General features: G+C 39.9%; 1 protein-coding gene across 10 annotated transcripts in view; it reads left to right on the top strand.

Moving 5' to 3' along the window:
* EFCAB11 (EF-hand calcium binding domain 11) overlaps positions 1-24,879 on the top strand; it is a 131,757-nt gene that overhangs the window by 11,282 nt on the left and 95,596 nt on the right. For 8 of the 10 annotated variants that reach the window (XM_044774194.2, XM_044774196.2, XM_014832136.3 and 5 more), the window contains exons 4-5: positions 8,913-9,014; positions 9,894-9,984. In XM_044774194.2, coding sequence (XP_044630129.1) covers positions 8,913-9,014; positions 9,894-9,984 — 193 coding nt within the window. Of the gene's footprint in view, positions 1-8,912; positions 9,015-9,893; positions 9,985-12,260; positions 12,389-24,879 lie in introns of those variants that run through there. The other 2 variants (XM_070514184.1, XM_044774195.2) reach the window with 2 other exon arrangements.

The raw sequence follows: 24,879 nt of genomic DNA, 5'->3' as shown, positions 1-24,879 counted from the left end.
ACCACAAACATCCAGGGGAAATATTAGAATAGCCATCCTAGCAAGAACTCACTGCTGAACTCTGATTGCTGCTAACGTAAATTTTTTCTATAAGAACTGTTCAATACCGAACCGATTTCAGACCATCAGCTCCCTCTTTTCTCCCTTTCAGTAACATGAGTTATATTTACATGTTATTTTTCTTGAAGAAAGAGGGTTTATGCACAGATTAAATGTTTTTCCAAATGTATTGTTGCTCTCCTTAATGTTTTGACCTTGAAGAACAACTGAAATGTTGGCCTTGGTTTTCTGGGAGCTACTTACTCAGGTAATCAACTTTCCAAAGTTCTTCTGGGTAGCTGGGACTTGGGAATTCTCGTGCTCGCTGTAGCTCTTCTTCCATCCAGACAAGGTCGTGCCAGGTCTCCAGCATGCCACCCCACAGGGTTCTCTGTGCAGAACCCAGTGCTGCCCAGCTTCCTGGGTGAGGTCCAGACTCACATCCTGGATTGACCCTGACCTGGCAGAGTTCTGATGATGCACACACTTCACACAGTATCCAATACCCAGATCCCACTACTTCCCAAGACCTTCTGGTCTCCCTAAAAGGTGGGTCATTTCTGTCCAGGGTCCTTGTGAAGATTAAGAAGAGCAAAAAATTAAGTCAAAGCCATTAAAATAAGAACAGAATGTCTGAAGGAAAGGCAGGCTGAGAGAATTTGAGGGCAGCCAGAATGAGTAGCACAAAGGTGCTACTGATGTCTTTAATGCCCATAACCTAACGAGTATCAGTAAAAACTGCTTAGGCACCAGGAACAAGGAATTGTATTAGTAGGAAGAAAAAAATCAAGCCACTTGTTTGAGGAAGCAGCAGATCACTGTTGGGGCTGCCTCCAGCATACACTATTGCTACCTCTTTTACAGGGTTTTACTTCTTTACAACTCTTGCTCTCTTGACGCATTTCCTATCTTCTCTAAGTATAGAGAATGAAAGAAGTTTACAACTAGAAGAGACCTAAGAAACCGTCACCTATTCCCTTTATTAAAATAAGGAGACTGGACTCCAGAGAAGAATAGTAAAATATCTTCATCCTGGCATTTGATGGTTCTTTATTTGTTTACAAAATACTTTTACACGGTTACAGTGTTTATTATCGTAGATAATGATAGCTATGATTTCCTGAATCCTTATCATGTGCAGACTCTGTGATAAGCACTATGCATGGATTGTTAAATTTAATACAACTCTATGATATTAGGATTATCCTCATTTTATAAGTTAAAAAAATCCTGAAGCTTAGTGAGGTTAAATAGTTTGCTCAGGTGGCAACCTAGCTAGTAAGTAGCAGACCACAGTGATCTGATCTCCAGGCTTACCTCTCAACCAATCGATAAACCCTTCCCTTGATCTTAATAGTGGCATGGGTCATATTAGTCACTGTGACAGAGTTCAGACCAGTGTTCATTCCCCTAGGAACTTAATCATTGAGTTGAAGTCAGGAGTGGTCAGCACACATAAGGCAAGTTCTGTGCAGTTGCTAGAGGTTGATGTCAAGTTTGGTTCTGAGCTACCTGGTGTCCAGAGCAAATAGGGAATCAACCCAGGGCAGCGATCAGCATCTATACTATGGAAACTCCTTTTCTAGAGAGGCATAATTTTCCCTGACGTGGGATATTTCTTCCACGGTGTCTCATGGAGGAGAGACTGGATGAGTGGACATTGATGTCCACAAACTGTTCAATAAATCCATTAGTGGATTTTGTAGGGCTGTTGCTTAAACTTCGTTCAGTGTAGACGAGTGGTTTAATGCCAAACGTGTCTGGGCAATTCCATGAAGGGCAAGGACTCTGTGTGCTCCCAGATGATTTGACTTCATTGTGGGATAAATTGTAGAGTGTTTTATATGAATAATAACAGCTAAGACTTATGGGACTTTTGCTTAATATGCCAAATGCCATGAATAAGAACCATGAAAATTGCCCCACTGAATCCTCACACAGCTGTCTGTGTGTTTTTATTCCCAGATCCGTGTAAAATCTGCCTAAGGAAAAAAAGCAGAACAAAGTACATCAGAATTTTGTTTTCACTGAGTGATTAGATTGTGTTTTTTTTCTATCTGTTTTCTTATGTTATTGCCCTTTTAAAACAATAAACGTATTTTACTTTCAGACTTAAGAAAGAAAAAGCTTTCCAGGAACTTACTTTTAACCTTCAACTTTAAACAATGGAAAAATCGAAGAGATTGATTCATCATAACAGTGATTCTGGACTGTTGAACTCAGTTGTGCTATCTAGTATCAGTTGCATTGAAAAATAATTTGTGGATGATGAAGTCACTGGCCAGTTGGCTTGTATGCGTTTATTTATTACTATTTTGTCTGAGTTGTTTTGAGCCAGGTAGCTGACTATTAAATGTATTCTTTTCCTAAATTTAAATTTAAATCTCCCTTTTCTAGTCTTTTAAGCTCTATTGTAAACACCTTTTTTATTGTGTATGTTTTGTTATTTTGGGCTCCTGCCTAAGGAACTAAGGCCACGGTATCGCAGGTATAGCAGGGTTTTGTTGGTTTGACTTCAGATTTCAATTGACCTCTTACTTTTTTTCTCTAATCAGGAAACACACATTACACTTACCTTCTCTTGAAATCATAATCACTGGACCGTTTTGTGGTATTGCCTACAGCTATTCACCTCTGAATTAACTTATTTAATTACCCGTTTAGAGGATGCTGACTATATTTCATCATAGGGATAGAAAAGAATTAGGAGACACAGGTGTTGACCTAAAGACATTTAAAAAATATATAATATGTGATAGGGAAGATGAAAGAAGTATTGTCACTTCTTTTATGGCCAGATGTCAAATGAGTACTGTAGACAAGAAAACCTCAAAGAGTTTAGAGGAGGGCGACACTCCCTTCCTGTAGGAGGTGTGGGCCAGAATGGGATGTGGAAGGATGGGTGGGACTTGAAAAGGTGGAGAAGCAAAGAAGAGAACATAGTGAATGAATGAATGGACGCAGATGCCAGCTGCAAGCTTGGCCTATGCTCTGTGCTCTGCGGGTGCTAGGGTGGATGAAGAACTCAGCATGAGTTTAGATTTACCCCGCATACTCCACTCCCATGAGAATGTTGTACGTCATGTAGACTTTGCTGAAGCGCATCTGCTGACGGTGCAGAGAAGTGGCTTTCTCACTCACTCTCCACATCTAGCAATGGAAAAGGCCAGGCGAGCGCTCTGTCCTCTGTAAGCACTCTTTCTGCAGGCCCCCCCCGCGGGGTTTCTCTCCCAGACCCTCTTCCCCCACGGTGTCCACCCTCAGAGGCTGAAATCTCTTTCCCAGATCCTTGTCCCTCTTTTTACAATATCCCCTCTTTCCTGCCCTTCCTCAGATTTGCATACCCAAAGCTGTCACACTATTAATTAGAGTCCCACTGTTAAGCGGAATCCACCTCCTTGGTCTATTTTTACCTCCTCCTCTGAATATTTTTACCTTCCACACCAGCAAGGAGTATAATGCATACATACCTATAAACAAATTGTGTTCAGCAGAGTCAGCTGCCCTCATGGAAGCTGAGAGTTGGGCAAGGGGGCTAAGGACCAGTTCACCTAGAAGGAATAATGAAGCTTTAAATTCCAGAATAAGGTATCAGGACTTTGCACTATTAACACTGAGGAACCTTTGAAGGTTTATGAGCAGGAGATGTACATAATAAAAAAGGCAATGATTCCTGTCTATGTTTGATCGAAATAAGGTTTTATTGGTTCAGATTTCTCTGTTCTACTCCAACCTGTTTTCATTCTTCCTTTTCATTTTCCTCCCAAGGATATAGTAAAACTTGATTTCTCCCATTAAGGTAGATTCTTTTCTCTTTATTCCCTGATTCTCTGCAAGAAGCTGGAAGAAAATATTAGTCCTCTGGATTCACTTATCCATCTTACTGTGACAACTCACCATTGTTGATGACGCTTTCACCTCCCGTCCTTACAATATTTTTATGCGAACACATTTTATCTTTTTATTTTTCTCCTGGCCTCCAGAAGTCATAATCTGAATTTTATTTCTCAAACTAGAGAAGGCTTGCATTATACCTTTTAAAGGCCACTTAATCCTTTTAAACCCTCATTTTTAGGCATTTTTCAATCCCTGGAAAAATTAATATAATGGCACAGTGAATGTGAACCCTCCCCTTTCTACTAAATCTAGGACCAGACTTACAGTCTAAATAACTTGGTATTTTTATTGTTTTCTCCTTCACTCTCCCCAGGTTTATTGCAGTTTCTAATTCAAGTTCACTGTGATAGCCAGAAACTAGACTACTACATTTTCAAGGGGATTTCTCTGTGTGTACTGACCCTGAAGCTTAGAAGTGTGAACCACAAAGAAATATACATAATGAAACTTTCAAAGAAAAAATTTATATAGTTTTATTGGGCTTTTTGAATATATCCACCCCTGTGGTGAAAGATGATTACCCTCCTAGGGAAACTGCTTAAAAACAAAAAAGTGGAAAAGATAACATTCCTAGTCTGACTCTCTATATGGCAGATCTAAATCACATGCATTAAGTCGTTTGGCAAGTAAAATACTTATTCATTATAGAACATGAAAAGGATCCATTTTGCCAAGAGTAGTTTATAAAATGGAAGGAAATGTTTCCAGTGGTTTGGAAAACGCACAGGCTTGCAGAGTCTGGAAGGGTTTGTAAAGATCATTGGTCCCGGTGTCAGTGGTCTTCAAGGCGTGATCCTGGCTCCTGGGTCCTGTGGGGGCACTTCCAGGGGCAGTGCTGGACAGGGAATGGTGGGGAGCCCACCTCACTCCAAACCAAACAGCTCTACATTCATCTCCTCCACAATCAGGCTTTCCTGTTTTATACAGAAGAAACTTCCCTGCAGCTGAAAAAACAAGTCTACAAGGTACTGATAGAGGCCGACTACCCAAATGATTTCTGAATGCCTTCTGTAGACAGATTAATCAGAAATTCCAATAAGCGCCTAGGTCTGTGTGGTTCCCAATGTTGTTGTGATCCTAATGTGTAACTACAGTAAAGTGTGTTTAAGGAGCTGTTACTACTGGAGCAGTGTACACAGAAGACCCCAGGATGTGTTGGAAATTAGAATGTTCTGAACATATTCCTTCACCCCAGGGGTGGACACAGGTAATGCATTTCTCATTGGGTGTGAAATCTGATGGCAGTAGAATTACTGGAAGTCTTTGTGAAGTGGTAATTTTAGGTTTGACTATTGTGACAGCAGGTGGAGCTAGTTGTGGGAACGCTGTTTCTAAGGCTTTTAAAGAGCAGCACGATGTATAAAACTTAGACTAATGTGTTTGCACGTCAGAGCTTTAGGAATAGCAAACTATTATGCATTGGCTTTGGAAAGTGATCATGTTACGACAATGTGAGAGCCAAGCTGAATGAAAACTTCTCTATCCTTTTTAGAGAAGGGGCTTGCATTTGCATTTAATGCGTTTGCTTCTGTGTTATCATGGAAGATTAAGACAAATTAAGGGCGGGGGGGGGGGACAGTGGGGATGTGTTTACATAGCTTAACATTACTTGATAACCCTTAGAGGATTCACTTTAAAAAATAAGATATGCTTCTGTTTCTCTTCAGATGGAATGAATCTTTTTCCTTTTAAAAAATAAAGTATATGATCCTGCAGGAAAACAGTGTGAAAGAACTTGAGTATATATAGAGAGTTATTTTGTATTATTAGATTGTTTCTCTTTTTAAGTAGTGATAAACACATGGTTGAAATCCACATACATTTTCTCCTAGGAAAAACTGAAAAACGTTTGCTTTTTATCCTACAAGATTATGAAATAAAGATTTGACTACTTTATAGCTCCAAATACCAATGAGTTTTCTGAATATATAATTTAAAAGATATCACCACTCATGGTCTTTCTTTTTCTCGTGAATCACACATTGAACCATGGAATTGTGCTTTTTTTTCCTTATCGTTTCCCTATATCAGATGCAGTGATAAGTAAAGAGCAAATATTATGCAAGCATTCCTTTCCCTCTGAATTTTGTCTGCTTGTTTTTTACTATATCATATGTATTAAGAAATTGAGGTTTCTAAAATGATGATTTATTTTGCTCACTGTATGAGTAAAAAGTGACCTGCTTTTTGGCATTAGTTTACAGTTTTAAGATCACTTAAAACACATTTTAAATCTTGTTGCTGAAATCTAGAAATAACATCTTCCTATTATTTTATTTACTTATTCAACAAGTATGTAATGAATGCCTCCTGCGTGCAAGGTATCATGCTAAACACTGGGGATACAATTTTGAACAATTTATAATGCTTTCCCTCAGCGTGTCTCAGGCAGACAAGTGGCCAAATAATTACCATACCCCATAGATTCTATGGTTGTGTTATGAACAGAGGGCTGTTGGGTCACAGGAAAGGGACTCAGCTGGGAGAAATCAGGGAAGCCTTCACAGAAGAGGTAATGCCCTAGTTGCATCTGGAAGGAGAGATGTGCAAATTCACTAGTGAGAGAAAGCACATTCCAGGCAATGTGCCCAACGCGTGCGAAGGCATGGAGGTACAATAGGGCCTATTGTCCTGGGGAAGCATTGGGAAGTTGCTAGCAAGGCTGGAAAGGTAGACTGAAGCAAGATTGTAAAGGACCTCGTAGGATGTGCCAAGATCAGTGAAGATACTATTCAAGAATTTCAACGTCTAGATGCTGTGTAATTGATTAGCTTTTGATGTTCATTAAACTAAAGTTATGGATTTGATCCTGTGGAAACATGGCCTGGTGACTTCAATTTTAACCTCAGCTACAGTTTTAGATATGTTCTCTGGTCATAAGCGTGATTTGATGAGAATGAAACTGCATCAATACATATCTTTAACTACTTTGGGCGAAAAATGCTACATAGACTAATTTGTTGTGATACATATTTATTGAGCATGTGCCAAGCACTGTGGTAGGTGGGAGGAGATATGCCCTGTGGCCTAGTGTATCCAGCTGCCTTCCAGACTTTTGCTCTTGGTTGTCTTCAAAGCACTGAACAGTTAACACATCCAAATCCAACTCCTCATCTCACCCCAAATCCTGCTCTTCCCTTAGGCTGTCTCATCTCTTTAAATGATTCCTCAAACCACCTAGTGCTCAAGCCAGAGCCTGGGGGTTCTTCTTCACCCCTCATCTATTCTGAGATAGATCTGGAAACCTTCCACTCCTCTCCGTTCCTACTGCCAGCACCCTAGCAACTGCGTCTCTTGCCAGTACCTTCCTCACTGGTCTCCCTTTTTACATTTTTCCTTTCTCCTCAATCCTTTTTCAAGACAATAGCCAGAATGATCTTTTAAAAATCTAAATCAGGTTGTGTTACTTTCCAATTCAAACCTCATATTGACTTCCTATCGCAGCTTAAACCTAAATTATTTCCTGTGGCCCCCAGGGCCTGTGCATTCTGGCCCTGCCCATCTCACCAACCCTGCCCTGTGTTGCTCTCTCTCTCTCACTATCTGCCAGCCACTATCCTGTTTTTCATTTCTCCTCCTTCCCACCCCGTGGCCTTGGCACATGCTGTTTCCACTGCCTGGAATGATTTTCTTCCCATCCTTTAGCCAGTTGGTATCTTCTCGTCATTTAGGTCTTAGCTTAAATATTACCTCCTCTAAGAGATCTCTCCTTCACCACAGTCCACTCTGCAGGAGGATTCCTGTGATGCTCTTTCCCAGGCTTCTGTTTCTCCCCTCATTGCACATGCCACAATTCATGATTATGTGTGTGTTTGCAGTTGAACCTCTGTGATCACTGTCTCCCCCACTAGACCAGGAATTCCCTTGGTATCATGCTAATCTGGAATCGTGTGTGTTCTCTTTTCCCCTCTATTTCCAGAGCCAAACACAGTGCCTGGCACGCAGTGGATCTTAAAGATTTGTAAAAGAATCATTTAAACACATAAAGATAGATTAACTTTTTTAGTTTCTAATTCTTTAACTACAATAAGAAAAACATGGAAAATTAAGAAAACTATTTTCTACATTTTTTTTAACCATTGGAATGATTTTAGGAAAGGCATACAGCTCAGCATTACCTCACCAAAAGGAAAAGCATGCAAGTTCTTAAAAATTAGCATGTGGTTATTGCATGATTTGGGACTATTTTTAAAACAAGGATGCGTTTTTTAATGGAAATCCTGAGTTATAAAAATGAGTTGCTCTTTTTATATATTTAGGGCTCAATTCACCAAAATGTTTAAATTCTTGGCTCTGCTCTCTAAACCTGCTACAAAGATCACATTAGAATTCATTTTAATAGACACTGTAAGCACAGTATCCAATCTCATATGATCATGCTGGGCTCTTTTATTATGAGAATCACAGGAAGCAGAGCCCGAGGCTGCAGAACAGTCGTGGGGTGTACCCAAGACTGGGGACAGTGCCAGCTCTATTGTTCATGGGATATTCTCTCCACCTTTATCTGTGGCGTGCAACTGGTATTGACTTTTGAGAAACTACTTCTTCACCCCGGTCTCCCAGTTGGAAAAAACCCTGCCGTAATGACATCTGGCTAGGAAAAAAGGGATCAAGGAAGCATAAGGAAAGAAAAATGATGAGACCTTATTTAATAAGTAGTTTCAGGCCTGTCTGTAGGATCTGTTAGGGGGAAAACTGTTACACTTTTTCAAGGTCACCATTCCTTTATCCCCTGGAAAAGCTCAGTGAACTCCAGCAGTCTATTATTCTTGCGATCGATTGCTGTGCATTGGGTCTACTTAGCATGCAGCAAAATGTCTTTTTGACTTTATAGATCTTCAAGAATGAGTGCTGTTTGCCAAAATTATGGTAAAATTTGTTTGTGATATGTATCACTTTCCATTTATGTTTTGTTTTTTTTTTCTTATAGAGGAAGACAGTCATTTTTGGCAAATTGTTTTTTTCCTAACTTTTAGGTATATTACTAGGGGAGTTTTTAAATATTGTAAGGAAAAAGAAGGAAGCTCAACTATATCGGAATGAAATAAGACACATCTTCACAGCTTTTGACAGGCACTGTAAGTATCTTTAAACTGTTTTGATATTAAAAAAATTACTGTTAAGGAGCTGAGAATGGGAACATGAACTCAGTAAATAAGATAATCAGTATACCTGGGAGATTACTTTTCTGTATTCGTTAGCTATTACCTTAGGTGTTGGTGCAAATTTTTTTTCTCCATCATAATCTTAAAGTCTTGACTTTTACCGTGGATGAGATATTTACAGTTATATAATTGTACTTATGATTTGCCTGTGTTGTAATGGGGACAGTAAAAGGGCTGGCCCTATGGGGATGTAGGTCGTGAACCACCTACGGAAGTGTGGGAGGCATGTGGCTTTTTCCTTTGAGTCCTGCTTTGACTCACACATGTTTGGAGAAGGTGTATTCCCACACCAGGTATGGCTGAAAGGAATAGCTTTGGACCCCCTACACCCCATAGATCACGTACAGGACGAAAAGACTCATGGAGTCCAGGTTCAGTGTCTTGGCTGCTGTCATTATTTCCCTCTAAATACTAATATGTTATAATTCTAACATCAAGAAAAAACCTGAATTTCAAAGAATAAATTGTTTTGGCAATTTGCAAAGACTTGGAGTCTAATGGCGTTATTGCAATATATGTCTCTAGAGTCCTTTCCCTGGACTCAGAGAACCAGCCAAATGATAAGGCTGGAAGTGACCTTCGAGACCATCTGGGACTGTGCTAAAGGAGAGTAGTACTAGATTCTCAAATTCTTCCAATGAGACAATCTCAAATTACCTTATCTGTAAAATCAACTAAAAGGGACTGCTTTTCTCCTGGTAATATATTAAAGTTTCACACACATATTATGACTGAAATAATTCATAGGGTATAAAGAAGTAAGTGAATGTTTTATATTTTGTTTCCAAATAGATCGTGGATATTTAACTTTGGAAGATTTCCAAAAAGCATTTAAGCAAGTGGCTCCCAAGTTACCAGAAAGGATTATTCTCGAGGTGTTCAGGTGAGGCGCCAAAATCTCGATGTACACCCATGCCCTGATTTACCGTTCACTTTTACAAGTTTTCAGTCTTCTGGACAATACTTATTTATGCAGATTTTTCACTAATGAACTTTTCATCTCATGGTATATTGTCATGGTCCAGGTGATAAATTCATAGTTAGCTATTAGTCCATCTATACCCTTGACAGTGGGGTGCCTGCACACAAGGGAGGTGTGTAAAAACATTTGTTGGTAGGGGTGGGACAGGAGCAGGAAGAAAGCAGAACGTCTGCTTGTATTTATGTATTGGCCAAAAAAAAGAAGAAGCTTTATTAATATTTAGCATGGATGCTGGTGTTCTCCGTGGTCTGTATGTCATCAGACACAGGCTACACATGGTTCTTGAGTTGTCTGGAAAGAAGAGTTGAGGTTGCTTAATGGTGGCCCCCTCATTCATTTGCTTTCAAAGTTATTGATACATGTTGCAGTTCACTCCTATCTGATAAAGTAGATTTAAAGCTTATATTGTTTTTATAAACTAATCCTGACAAAATGGGCAAGTGGCTTAAAAGGAGTTTCTGTTAGGAAACTACTGATTGAAGGTAATATGAATAGTGCAAACACATGCTGACGTGAGAAAATGGCAGAGCTGACTCTTCTCTGACTCTTACCATTAGCTCTTCATCAGCCCTGTAACCAGGTGTATTAATTAGGGTTCAGTATAGTAGCAAAAGACAGAAAACCCAGAATACCAAAGTTCAAAAAAGAGAGCAATGTACTTCTCTCTCCCATAAACACAGGCAGTCTAGGGCTAATTTGATGGCAACACAGTCACGAAGGACCTGATTTCCTCCTTGTTGTTCTGGCTTCCTCAACACCTGGCTTCTCCTTCTTGCTTCAAGATGGTTGCTTAGGTTTCGGCCATCACATCTGAATTCCGGCTAGGTAGGAGGAAAGGGAGCGGAAGACATGCCTCTCCTTTTAAGGCTATCCATTATTTCTGCTTACATCCCAGTGACCAAAACTTAGTTCCAAGGCCATGTGTCCCTGTAAGTGGGGTGGGGGCTGGAAAATGTGGTCTTTGCTCTGGGCAGCCATGTGTGCTCCAATGGAGTTTCTGGTACTGAGGAAGAAGGAGAGAATGGATAGTGGGGGACATCTGGCAGGTGTTCCCATTTGGGATAAAAGTAATTCAATGAAATCTGACCAGAAACCAGCCCTGTCCAGAAGAAATTATCAAGCAGGTTATTTGCAATGAGGATTTGCACTCACTGTCATTAACAGTGACGTGTATGAGATTCCTTTGCTGCATCATTCACAAGCAAGTTATTGAGCAAGCTACTGAAGGAGAGCAGAGAAATTAAAGCCAGATGCAGACAGAGTGCTAGAGGACAGTATTACTTAGTTGACTGTGGAACAGCAAGGCCTTTAAAATACAGTAGCATTGGGCCAGCCCTGGTGGGCTAGTGGTTAAATTTGGTGCGCTCCACTGCAGCAGCTCGGCTTCGATTCCCGGGTGTGGACCTACCAGTTGTCTGCCAGTGACCATGCTGTCACGGTGCTCACATACAAAAAGAGGAAGATGGACAACAGATGTTAGCTCAGGGTTAATCTTCCTCAGCAAAGAAAAAGCATAACAAAACAGTAGCATCTTTGTATACACTTTGTGATAAGATGAGTGGTGAATGTCAGTGTAGTTCTACGTTGCCGTTTTTAACAAAAGAACAAAGAATTGTTACTTGTTTTCCTTTTACAAAAAGACAAGTGTCCAAATTTGTTGACCTTCATGTGTTAAACGGTTTCAGTAGGTACTACCTCATAGACATTTTTGAAAAATACACTTGAATATAGCCCTTCAGGGTAGAAGCTGTGTTTTAACAATGAGTGAGGAAGTAACTGTGTCTCGAGAAAAACTCATGCCACCAGGAGAACATTTTTGAAAATGAATGTTTGGAAATGTGATTCTGTTTTAAAAAATGATGTGTGTCACCTATTAAAACCCTTCACATCTGCATGTTCAATAAGTTGCAAATGGAATGTCCTAACCTGGTGAAAAAAATCTTACAAAGTTTCAGTGGTTTTAGAACACAAGCTTTGAAAATATAAAAATGCAATAACTTTAATAAGTTTTCAAGAGCAACTAATTGATATCAGGAGAGATGGATGTTTACTAGTTGAAATTTTTTTAGCAATAACAACAAAATGATAATTAAAAAACAACCCCCCTAAACCTCTCGTTATCGGAGAATGGAATTAGAAAGCGAAGGATTCAGCCCTGTTGCCCTCTTCCTGTTTAGATCTACAAATCCTCATGAGGCGTCTCTGACAGCCATTGAAACCAAGTGCGTATTAAAACAAACTGAACTTTAAATTGCTCAGTCACAAAGGATTAAACCAACATGTTCCGAAATAATAAAGTCTATCAAATCACGATGTTCTTGTTAAATATTATTAATTATTTCTAGTGATGGCAAAAGTCATTTGCCAGTAACAAGTAAAATATTTGTCTCTTTCATTCTTTAGAAATTTCTGTTCTATTTTATAATGTACATAGTATGTCAGTATAGTACCACATGTGCATATAATCTATCAATAAAGATATTCATATGCCCACCAATCTTGTACTTCCCAGGACTGTGTGATCAAAACAGTTGGGAGACCACTGCAGTATGCAGACAAATCAGGCATTTTAGTTAATTAAACCCACCCTGTTTAAACTTTCATTTGTATTATTACTTATAGCACCACAATCCCTAAACCAGGATAAATGATGCATAGGTATTAAATGAAGTTATGAAACCAAAAAAGGAGAGAAAAATATTTCCTCTGAGTGTAAATTGAAGCAGGCTGAAGAAACAGAGATGTCTAACTTCCACACATCTCCGGTTCTGTGGTGCAAACAATTTTCAAGAATGAGGAAAAGAAAATCAGGTGCTGAGGGTGTTAAGTGATGCAGAATTACATAACATTTCCAAGGTTAGACACTCACTTTTTGAGAAGCTTGAGTGACATCTGACTTAATTGAGAGTGTGAGTGGAGTTCAGGTCCACAGTGACCCAGGGGAGAGCTGGTGTTTGAAGACCACCCTAAGAACACAGCTAGAGGGGGAGTCTTCTCATTCAACCAGAGTCATCTGTGGTTGAACAAATGAAGAAGTTTTCATAATCTTCAATTCTGTGACTGCCAGATTCTTCCCCAAGAAACTTCTAGAGATCAAGAGTAGTTGCTTTCAGCACTTGCCCATGTTACACTTTCATTTACAAGCCAACCACAACAATAAAACCAACCAAACAACCAAAACAAACAATCCAACAAGACAGACTTGGGGCAGAAGGCATCAATAAAATCATCTCATTTTAGAACATGATGGAAACACTGGTGTATCATTCATTAAATCTGAGGGCATTACAAGAACTAAATGAGATATATTTATAAGGTTTGTGAATTGTTGCCTAACTGCCCTGGCGATGTTTACTTTACTGATTTTATGGTGAATAAAAGCAGTGTGGTTTTTAAAAATATATGTTGTCAGGGTTTATAACATTCACATTTTGTCCTGCAATCATAATGTCGCTTGTTTTAGTCTTAGTTCTCCAGTTATATGGATTCAAAGCTCACCTCCAGACCTCATGCCATAGTTTCTACTGAGCTTAAGTTTATCCTTGGCAGGGGTCATAAGAATTGCTCTCTGGTGTCTTTCAAGTTCAGAAATGTTTATCTGGGCCATTGTCCTTGAATAAAAGCTTATGATGGGTTGAATGTTAACATTTTCAAGTCCCTTTCTTTTTCTTTGAGAATGCTGGTTATGCTTATCTTGGAAGTCCTTTTAAATTTTTTGTTAATTTCTATTTCATTTGCTTACTTTGCTCATGTCTCTTAGTATGTTTTCAGCAATGTCTGTTCTCCTTTGTGCTACATCCATGTGGCTTTTTTTTTTCCTGTCATGGTTTTAGTTTCCTCTTACGTTTCTTTCTTGAGCTACATCTGCTGCTGTTTCATTTCCTTTTGTAATTTTGCTGTAACATGTTATTTTATAGTATCTCCCCTAAGCCTTTCTGTATCTGCTTTCAACTCTTGTTTTATAGAGGTGTTTGCTTTATTAGGGGAAGCAATGATTTTTGAGATTTTATTTTTAGTGGGTCATTGCTTGGGGGCTGCTAATTATAGATTTTCTCGTGTAAATTAAAGAAACAAGTTTTCTACCAAAGGAAGGGTTTTAAGGAACAAGTTACCTTCTTAAACCAAGAGATAATATGTTACGTAAAAAACAAAGACAAGCTTATATTGTCTCTAAAGATATCATAAATGTTTAATATTTGGATTTCAAAATTTGAGATTCCTTTCAATGTTTGAAACTTTGCTTTCCACTTAGAGCTGATGATCATGATTTGGGTATCTGTGTAGTAAAATGACTGAATCTATATCCAAGATGATATTTCATTATGATTCAGAAGTTCTTAGGGAGTTCTTTTCTTGAAGATCTTTTCTTTCTCCCTACCCACTACAAAGGGCAGAAGTTCAAGAGGTGTGAGAACCGAATGGTACTGTTTGTACAATGGGATGAATGTGAGATAATAGGCTGTTTCTAGCACTAAACGGTTAAAACAAAAAACATTTTTACTCTTTAATAGTAATAGAACTTACTGTAAACTTTATAGTGCTATCTTTTAAAAAATTTTTAACATTCAGAAATCTTCAGTGCCTTTGATAGGTAAAGTTAAAACTGTCAAACCTGGCTCTCCAACATCTGGTCCCCTTTTCAAACTCATCTTTCATTAGTCCCGAATTTCTGTGTTTCCCTTGGCGTGATGCTTGTTCCTTTGAGTGTGTGATGTGTATTTAAACTTTGTTTCCCCTGCTGGCAGTGCCATTCTCTACCCCCACCTGTCCAAATTAGACCTGTCTTTCAAGGTCCTGCTCAATAAAGCCTTTTTTCTTTACATTGAACAGTCTTGTCTTCTTTCCCTAAATGTTGCTAGTATTTATGGTTGTGTATTTCTTTTGGTCAATTACTTGATAAAAATAGTGTTTAGGATTATCTCCATAAAATACTACAAGCTCTTTGCATTTATGAGCTTATCTCTAACTTCCACTGTCCCCAGCATGTTGCCTTGTGCATTTTAAGTTACTTAATAAATAATTGTTGGTCCATTGTCATGTAATCCAAATACCCAGTGACAGTAAAATTCTCACTTAACGTTTTCTTTATGGTTTAATTTACTTCTTATAAACTAGGAAAAAGTACTTTAAAATGCAACCAGGAGCTTTATAACTACATGTGGCTTTGCCTTCCATTTTTCTTTTTCCACATGTGATTTTCATGAATTAATCTCTAATGGCCTCTCTCTGCTTTATGTTGGGGGCATTTTCAGTTCATGATTCAGCTTCAGCTGTCATCAGGGAGCTGGCTTCATGATCTTTCTTGACTTTGCCTGCCATCAGCACCCTGATGTATTTCTGGCTGGTGTTTTTCTCTGCATGGGTGTGTTTACTTCTCCATGCCTAGGAGCTTTCTCCATCTCATTGTAAGCACTGAGATTTGCACTCTCCTACCACCTGACAATTGGCAAAACACTCTGGGAAGCTTCTGCTTTCCAGCCATGAAAGGAAATGTGCATGTGCAGAAGGCCCACTCTTTGACCTACTGTCCAAGGTTCTGAGTGCACAGGCAGGTTGCCAGATACTAGGGTAATGTGGAAATATTGAGGCACCAAAATGCTCTCCACTCACGGCTAGAGACATTTAAAGTGATATCTGATATTTTTGGTATGAAAATCCCATTCTTCATATTACATGGGGAAAGTCAAAAAACAAAGAACCTCTAAGTGTCCCTCTTTGGGTATTAAAAACTGGTTGACAATAAGAGCATCATGACTTGTTGCCTAATATGTTTTCAGTGTCATGTGTCACTGAGGGTAGGGGCTTAGGAATGCAATTTGAAAAGGCAGTGATTGGTATTTTCTTGGCAGAAAGATCATGTATGCCTTATATCACAGCCATTATAGAGGGAAAGATTGTCACCAGCTTGGGTAAAATGAACTACCAGACTCTTCTGTTACACTGTGTGGAAGAGAGTCTGACAGAGCCAAGGGGCCTAAAGGAAGTGATTTAAGATAGCACTTGTTTTTTCAAATCATTTCCACCTCTTTTTATTTTATTTATTTATTTTTTTGGTGAGGAAGATTCGCCCTGAGCTAACAGCCATTGCCAATCCTCCTTTTTTTTTTGGCTTGAGGAAGATTAGCCCTCAGCTAGCATCTGTGCCAGCCTTCCTGTACTTTGTGGGATGCCTCCACAGCATGGCTAATGAGTGGAGTAGGTCTACACCTTGGATCCGAACACGTGAGACCCGGGCCACCAAAGCACAGCATACGGAACTTTAACCACTCAGCCACAGGGCCGGCCTCATTTCCACCTCTTTTGAAGTGTTATTATTTCTCACTGTATTTTTTAGCTTCCTATAATTTCTTTCCACTGGCAGCGAACTTGTTGCATGTCATTTTCTCAGACAATCTCTAACAAGAGACACTTTCTCAGTCATTATTTTATGCATCAGAATGATTCTCTTATAAATGTAGTCATGTGACCTCAACAAGATCAGAGTTATTATAGTGAGTACCCGCTGTGGTGAATATGATTATTGATCTGTACGTATCTACATGCTTCTTTGTAGAGAAGAGTATAAAAAAGACTAGAAATCATATCTCATTCTTCGTAACCATACGTAGATAGCCATTACCAGCTATACCTGGTGTGTGAGTGTAATAGCCAAAGAAGTAGACTTCTTAAGCTTCCAATTTTTATTTCACGACTTTTGTATCTTCTATGCAAGGGTGTGCTTTAGTTTTTATTTCAATTTTTTTGTTTCAAAATTTTACTGTCTCTTTTCTGATGATTTTCTTGCACATGATCACTGAATGGGGAGTAGGAATGTGTGTAAGCTTTTCAAGCAGACCTCGAATTTCCTCTCTCTGGGGACTTTCACATGTAATATATTGAATAACACTGTACTTTAACAATCCAGCTATAGAAATAATTATATTCTAATCATTTTAAGAAAATACCAGTTTTTCAGAGCGTTCTCAGATGATTTCACTCCATGGACAAAAATTATACCCTTGCTTTTGAAGATAGTCCTTTTTCCAGTATAAACTTTAGAATTGGTGATACAGGCATTGAAGCTCAGAAACCGGACCAGGAAATAAGTCGACAAGAATAATGACTTCATTACCTAGATTTTCAAATTTTGGTTTCTTCAGTGAAGCTGACTTAGTTCATATTATCAAGGAGGTATTATTTGATTTGGAGCAATGTTTAATCTCTTTCACATTTAGAATGTCCCGATTCTGTAAGTCCCCTCTTATGTTAAATCCATCCAGGTGCAAATTCTATTCACCCTTCAAGGTCCGGCTGTTAAGATACTTCTTATCTTAAAAGCTGGCCCTACCCTACACCCCACCCACCACCTTCCACCCCCAAAAGGAAATTGTCTCCACCCTCCGCTTTAAACTCCTAATCTGTCATAAATATCTTTCTTCTTTATGCCTACAGGTAGTTATTTCTATACATGTATTATTTCTAGTATTAGAATGTGAGCTTACTTTTCTAATACCTAACGGCACAGGAGGGTGTTTATCATCACACTCCCCACAGCACAGCACAGTTTTGTACGTGTTGGATACATTTTATGTAAATGAATGGCTTATGTAGTGAACAGGCTTTTTATTATTTATTTTTTGTTTTGCACTCCACATGCCATTTGGCGCCCTATTAAGGCTGCATACGTAGTGCAGTAAAGCTCCAGGGCTAGGAATCAGGAGACCTGAATTCTAGTCCCAGCTCTGCCACTTACCCGACCTCCCACAAATCACCGAGCCTCTGAGGCCTACACTGTCCTCACCTCAGAAACGAGGGTGTTGTGTTGTATCATCTGGCAGACTTCTTCCAGCTCCGAAACTCACCGGTGGGGCTATCTATCATGGAGAGTGGCGAGGCAGTCTCTTTTATTTTCTGTGTGTATCTCAGATATTATTCAGAATCCACCACAGCATGAATACAGATGTGGTCTGTCAGTGTGACAAAGACTGCTCTCGAGAGGAAATTACTGGGTTTGACAGCTATCCAACCCTGGGTTTAGTTTTTGAGATGTCACTGTAACAAGCGTTATGGCCAATGTATCCAATTCCTCATCTACATATATGGGTGAATACGCTGTTCTTGCTGTAATAGCATGAGAGCTATTTTTCTTTTAATCCAGCTGTCATATAAGAAACTGCTGCCGTGGTTTCTTTCTTATGACCAAATGTTGCTAACCCTTTCAGTCATCCTCGAAGTTCTTAATAGCCGCACATCATGAATGTATTCATGCCATTTTCCTTTATGGAGAAAGGAGTCGATTTCTTATGTTTTTCTTTTGTAGTGGATAGCTAACTTCTGGGTGAAATTTTTGATACTACTATGTGTTATGTTTATAAAATAAGAAGAACTTGTACTTAATAAATTTGTATTTTATATGAGATATTTAAATTAACATTCTTTTAAGATGTCACAAAAAAATAGGCTCGGAATTAAGAGTTACATTTCAAAGTTTTGGTTTTCCTCCTTACATGGGGCCTAAAATCAGGATTAAAAATTTCTAATGCTCTTGTTTTTATCGTCTGTGACATACTGATCTAGAGTTTGCTATCTCATGTCTAGCCATCTTGTTTACCTACCACCTACCCACTCATTCTCCTCCATCAGCCTACCTTGACTAGAAACATTCTTGTCAGTCAAAGAGTGCTCCAAAGACCAGTAGCATCAGCATCAGGGAGCTTGTTAGCAATGCCTAATTTCAGGCCTCACTCCAAACATACTGAATTAAATGTGTTTACTTTAATATGATCCCTGGGTGATCTATATGCATATTAAAGTTTGAAAATCACTAGTCTACCCTTCTAGTTAAATTTTGGATAATGAGAGTAAATTAGTGTAACTTTTTTTCCCCACGTAATAAGCATAATTTTATTTTCTTTTTTATTGAAGTATAGTTGACATACAACATTATGTTAGTTTCAGGTGTACAACAAAGTGATTTGACATTTACATACAGTATGAAATGATCACCATGATCAGTCTAGTAACCATCTGTCACCATACAAAGTTATTACAGTGTTATTGACTACATTCCTTGTGCAGTACATTACATACCCATGACTTTTTAAAATAAAATTAGCATTACCTTTTCAAGTTACTTCTTGACTTCAGTCCCTTTTCATTGCATGCCAGATAATGTCTAGATTCCTTAGCCTAACATGCAAGGCCCTTACACACACGCGGAGACCTGGCATGCCTTTTTAGCATATCTCCCACCATTTCCCAAATCAAAAATTCTACTCCACTCTGATCTACTTGCTCTATACTCATCTTATCTCATTTCTCTTCTAGCGTTTTTGCTCATGCCAGGTTCACTGACCTCTCTTCTCTTCTTCCAATTTCTCCATCCACATCTCTAAGGGTAATCGTTTCTCAGGGCTTAGCTGAACTCTCTCTTCTGTGTAGCCTTCCCTGATCACTCCAGCCCACAAATGTGTCTCTTCCTTAGAATTCCTGTAGCACTTGCCACATCAATGCATCTAATGATAGTAACCACAATAACACTGGCACCTAACATTTACCGCGTATTTACCGTATACCAGACACTGTGCTGAAGGAATCCTCATAGGAAACTCATGGGTTAGATTCTGTCTGTCCCCATTGTACACATGAGGAAAAAGCTTAGGAGGTCAAAGGACTTGACACTACTGACTAGTGAGTCATGGAACCAAGATTCAAACCCAGGCAGGCTGATTTCTGAACTTGGCAGTTCAGAATCGCGGTTATATTCCCTTCTCACTTCCTTTAAGAGTATGAGTGCCCTGAGGGTAGGAACCCTGCCTTTGTATCCCCATGATGCCTAGCTTGAACACGAGGAAGCAGGGCGTAGCTCTAACTAGACAGGTTCTTGATAAACCAGTTACATAATTAGAGAGATTTTCCCTGTTCTTATGAGTTGGTTTTGTTTGGATATGGTTATATTTGAGATTTCATTTGATTATCTGCAACATAAACAAAAGGAACTATTTACAAAAACATATGAAGGGAAGCTGATGCAGCATTTTATCCCATGAAACGGTGGCAGGCGTTCCAGTTCAGGTTGCTTTGATAGGAGCCCAGTTGTTATGCGTGTTGCCTTTGGAATTATACCACAAAAGCAAAATATGGTGCCAAATAAACTGTAAAAGCAAAAAATATTTAAAATTAATAAATGGGGTTTTACAATTTTGACAGGAGTGGGAGTGCTACGTTGAATTCATGTCTTCATTCATGAATTCAGTCTCTTTATAAGGCAGGATTATACTTTGATTTACTTGCAAGACCCTTTTAATCAGTTGCTGTGAGTTCAGCCTTGTGTTTTATCCTTTCCAGCTTGCCCACATTGTCTGCTTATCTTCCCTCCTTGGTTGCAACCTGCCGCTGGAGAAAATCAGGGCAAAGTCGTAATTAAATGCACTACAGACTTCGTCTGGTGCCTCTTAGTTCCTACGCTTTCCCTCACCTCTGCCTGTCCGAGTTCCTAAGCCGACCGCGAGAGACGTGGGACAGGCACTAATACTAACAATGTTTACCATGCCCCCGCTCCCCTCTCCTGCCTATCACTCACCTCTACCCCACTCCCACCCATGGGACTTAGAATTTTACGATCCCAGAAACAGTTACTGGTGGCTAGACATGGCTGCTGGACTCTCATGTTGGCCCCCGTTGTCCTTTTTCCTCCCCCTGCTGTATCCTCCACATCCCTCCACCTCTGTTCGTCTTAACTGACAGTAAGCCCCAAGAGTGTTTACACACTTCTCCCTCCTTGTCTTCACTTACAACCCAGGCTACAGGCCGAGGCTGTGTCCCAGGCCCCGCCTTGGTTCTGACCTGTCGACCGTCCCGTACTACAGGGCCGCACTCTTGAGTGGGCTCTGGCACTTGGACCTGCTCCTTGCCAACCTGCGACCTGGAGTGAGCTTACCACTTGCCTTCTTTCCACACTGCATCTGCCTCCTCCCCAAAACACGCACACCACGATCAACCAACTTCCCTCCCCTCTCCCATCAAGTGTGATGTCTGAGAGATCGCTGACCTCTGTATCCACCTTCCTGGGTCCTTCTGCTTAGATCCCCTGCTGCCTGCCCTGACTCTCTGGCTGCCTATCCCAGAATGGGACCACATTCCCAGTTCAGGCAGAAACTTTTGTGCCTACTTGACCCGTGTTTGGACTACCTGAATCCATCTGTACACACCTCCCCAGCCTTGGTCCTGTGTAATTCCAGAATCCTTTCCTTTTTAGCTGAAGTCTGGTTTACCTGTCACTCGAGTCATGTAATACTGTCCAGATAATTGCTGTCCAGAAGAACTTTCACTCGTCTGTCTTCGATTCCCTATTTCGGGGATGGCAAATAGTTCGCATATGTGCCATCGCTGTCACCAGCTATACCAGCTAGGCCAGCACTCTTCTGCTGAGCCTCAAAATTCTTGTCATTATAACACCCCAAGCCAATTCGTTAGAGTTGTCACACACGATGAGATTGACTTGCTCTCTCTCATGGTTGTACCAAACGTTTCCCACTGCTGTGCATTGCAGGTGACCTTGCCTTCTGCTTCATGGACAGGGTCATGGCCTCTTCTTAGGTTTCCTTTACTGCCTCGTCTTCACCTCCAAGCTTGTATATTTTCCTTCAGTTCTACTTCTAAAGAACAGGGGTCTCCTCTTCTTCTTCTTCTTCTTCTTCTGCTTCTGCTTCTGCTTCTTCTGCTTCTGCTTCTTCTTCTGCTGCTTCTTCTTCTTCTGCTTCTTCTTCTTCTTCTTCTTCTTCTTCTGCTTCTGCTTCTTCTTCTGCTTCTGCTTCTTCTGCTGCTGCTGCTTCTTCTTCTGCTGCTGCTGTTTCTTCTTCTTCTTCTTCTTCTTCTGCTTCTGCTTCTTCTTCTTCTGCTTCTGCTTCTTCTTCTTCTGCTGCTGCTTCTGCTTCTGCTTCTTCTTCTGCTTCTTCTTCTTCTGCTTCTTCTTCTTCTTCTTCTGCTTCTTCTTATTCTGCTTCTGCTTCTTCTTCTTCTGCTTCTTCTTCTTCTGCTGCTTCTTCTTCTTCTGCTTCTTCTTCTTCTGCTTCTGCTGCTTCTTCTGCTGCTGCTGCTGCTTCTTCTTCTTCTGCTTCTGCTTCTGCTTCTTCTGCTTCTGCTTCTGCTTCTTCTGCTGCTGCTTCTTCTTCTTCTGCTGCTGCTGCTGCTGCTGCTGCTGCTGCTGCTTCTTCTTCTTCTTCTTCTTCGAGGAAGATTAGCCCTGAGCTAACATCTGCTGCCAATCCTCCTCTTTTTGCTGAGAAAGATTGGCCCTGAGCTAACATCCATGCCCATCTTCCTCTATTTTATATCTCTGTTGCTGCCACAGCATGGCTTGACGAGTGATGGGTAGGTCTGCACCTGGGATTGAACCTTTGAACACAGGGCCACTGAAGCGGAACGTATGAACTTAGCTGCTGTGCCACCAGGCTGGCCCCAGGGGTCTCTTCTTTTTTTTTCTAATTCCTCTCCTTTCTTCCCATCTCATCCCCTCCCTTTCTTGTGATCTAAGACCTTTCTCTGTCAACCATTCCCTCTCCTGTTTATAATTTCCATCCCTGCCTGCAGGTATACTCCAATCCCCCTAGTGTAGAAAGCTGCTTCCCCCACCTAAGTCCCTACGGGTGGCCCCCTGTCCTCCTCTCCTTTTCCTCAGGTTTCATTCTTTGTCTTTTTTTGAGGAAGATTAACCCTAAGCTAACATTCGCCACCAAGCCTCCTCTTTTTCGCTAAGGAAGACTGGCCCTCAGCTAACATCTGTGCCCATCTTTCTCTACTTTATATGTGGGATGCCTGCCACAGCATGGCTTGAGGAGTAGTGCGTACGTCCGTGCCTGGGATCTGAACCGGTGCACCCCAGGCCACTGAAGCAGAGCATGCCAACTTAACTGCTGTGCCACTGGGCCAGCACCACCTCAGCTTTCGTTCTTGTCAGTTTCTCACAGTGTTCAGCACTCTGGGGACCCTGTCCTTGATGCTTGCTCCTCCTCAGCTTTTGTGGCACTGTATCATTCCAGTGCCCGTGATGGCCTTTCCCATTCATTGACCACCTGCTCGTATTACCTTACTGAATTCATGCAGTGATCCCACACATCAGCTGTTATTCATACCCATTCTGCAGATAAAGCTAAGCTCCTTTATTGCTAATTTCAAGCCAAACTGGACTTACTTTTCAATTATTTTATCTTTTGGTTAAAGAATAAAAGTCATAGGAAACTGACCGATAATCAAAATTATTTATTATCATGTTGCTGATACTTATTAATGGTCAGGTGTTTTTGTTACACCTCAAAATTGTACCTTTTGATTTAAGAAAATCACTGCTTAATAACAATGGTAGAGGAGACTGAATTTGTAGTTAAAATGTCTAAACACACTTAGCATTAAGTATCATTCAACAATCATGTTAAGAACATATTTAGAAACAAAAATAAAAGTTGAAAATGCTTTTCTTAACTCAAGTCTTCTTATTGTTAAGGTTCCTGGTCATCCATTCATGATTTCATACAGAAGTCTTCTCTGCCTTGGAGATGACGTATCAAGGCTCTCATCCAAGGAGAGGAGGGGGAGCCAGAAGGGTCTCACTCTTGTTCCCTTTTTGCGGAAATTTAACTGTGTTTGCTGGAGAGAGAGTATTCAATGGATACATGAATGAATGAATGAATGAATGAGCAACGTTGATCGAAGTTTACATGTTCAGATTACATGTTAAATTGGGTAGAGCAGCTGCTGGTCCTTAATTTTATCTGGGCCTTTTACAAATTGTCTTCTTTACTGGGCTTTCAGTTCCAGATTTAGACTCGGACGCTTTAAAAAAGATGAACTTGACCACACGTTCGTATAGAGATTTAAGCTGCCAACCTCATAAACTTATTACGGTAGTTTTAACCTCTATCAGAAAGCTTTTACAGAACCCTGCCACCAGAGTCAAATTCAATTGATTGGATGGAACCTTCTCTTTCTTTCTCTCTTGTACATTGTCTAGTAGAGAAGTTTCTGCAGTGACCAAATTTGTCATAGTGTTGGTGCCATTCATTCTGCAGGTTGCAAATTGATCACGACAACAAGTGGCTGGATGTACTTTTCATAGACAACTTGTATCCACAAATTGGTTGTTTTGGGGAAAAAAATGGGACTTAGTTCTTCAGGAATACTTATTTTCACAGATTGAGTCATTGTACAGAGATAGGATTTGAACCCTAAGGGCTCAGTTGTGCTGTCTGTATACTGGTATCCACTGCTAGATGTGGTTGCATTAAAGAGGAAGGAAAGATAAATGTCAGTGTATATTCACATGGCAAATGGCAGCATCTACCTTTGAGTCAGGAATCTTGGTGGAAAAAGCTCAAAATGTTTTAAATGTGAAATTACCTTCTCAATCATTTTTATTTTCAATTAAATTAATGTCTTATATAGACACTGTAGACGAGCATAGTATTCAATACCATTTAGTTTGCTCTCTCTCTTAGTTTCTAATTTTCATTGTACTTCTTAGTCTTTGCTTTTTGAATGTGAGCTTATGGTAGAATAAATCAAATTAGCTTTAGTGGGTAGATTTAGTTTTCCCTAATGACTTGCTAACCAAACTATACCTTCTTCTTATGTGAAAAAGCCAAAGTGGATTATTATTTATTTGACTGACAAGGAAAGGCATTTCTAATTTTATTTAGTGACTGAAATAAATTACTTTACCGTAAATTAAATGTGAAATAAATGTATGATCCTCTCAATGAACAAAGCAGATTGAAAGCCAAGCAAATCTGTAGTAGATCTCTTTAACCAGTTGGTGGTGCT

This window comes from Equus asinus, chromosome 7 (assembly GCF_041296235.1).
Source record: "Equus asinus isolate D_3611 breed Donkey chromosome 7, EquAss-T2T_v2, whole genome shotgun sequence".
NCBI classification, from domain to species: Eukaryota; Metazoa; Chordata; class Mammalia; order Perissodactyla; family Equidae; genus Equus; species Equus asinus.
This window is presented reverse-complemented; position numbering and strand designations above follow the sequence as displayed.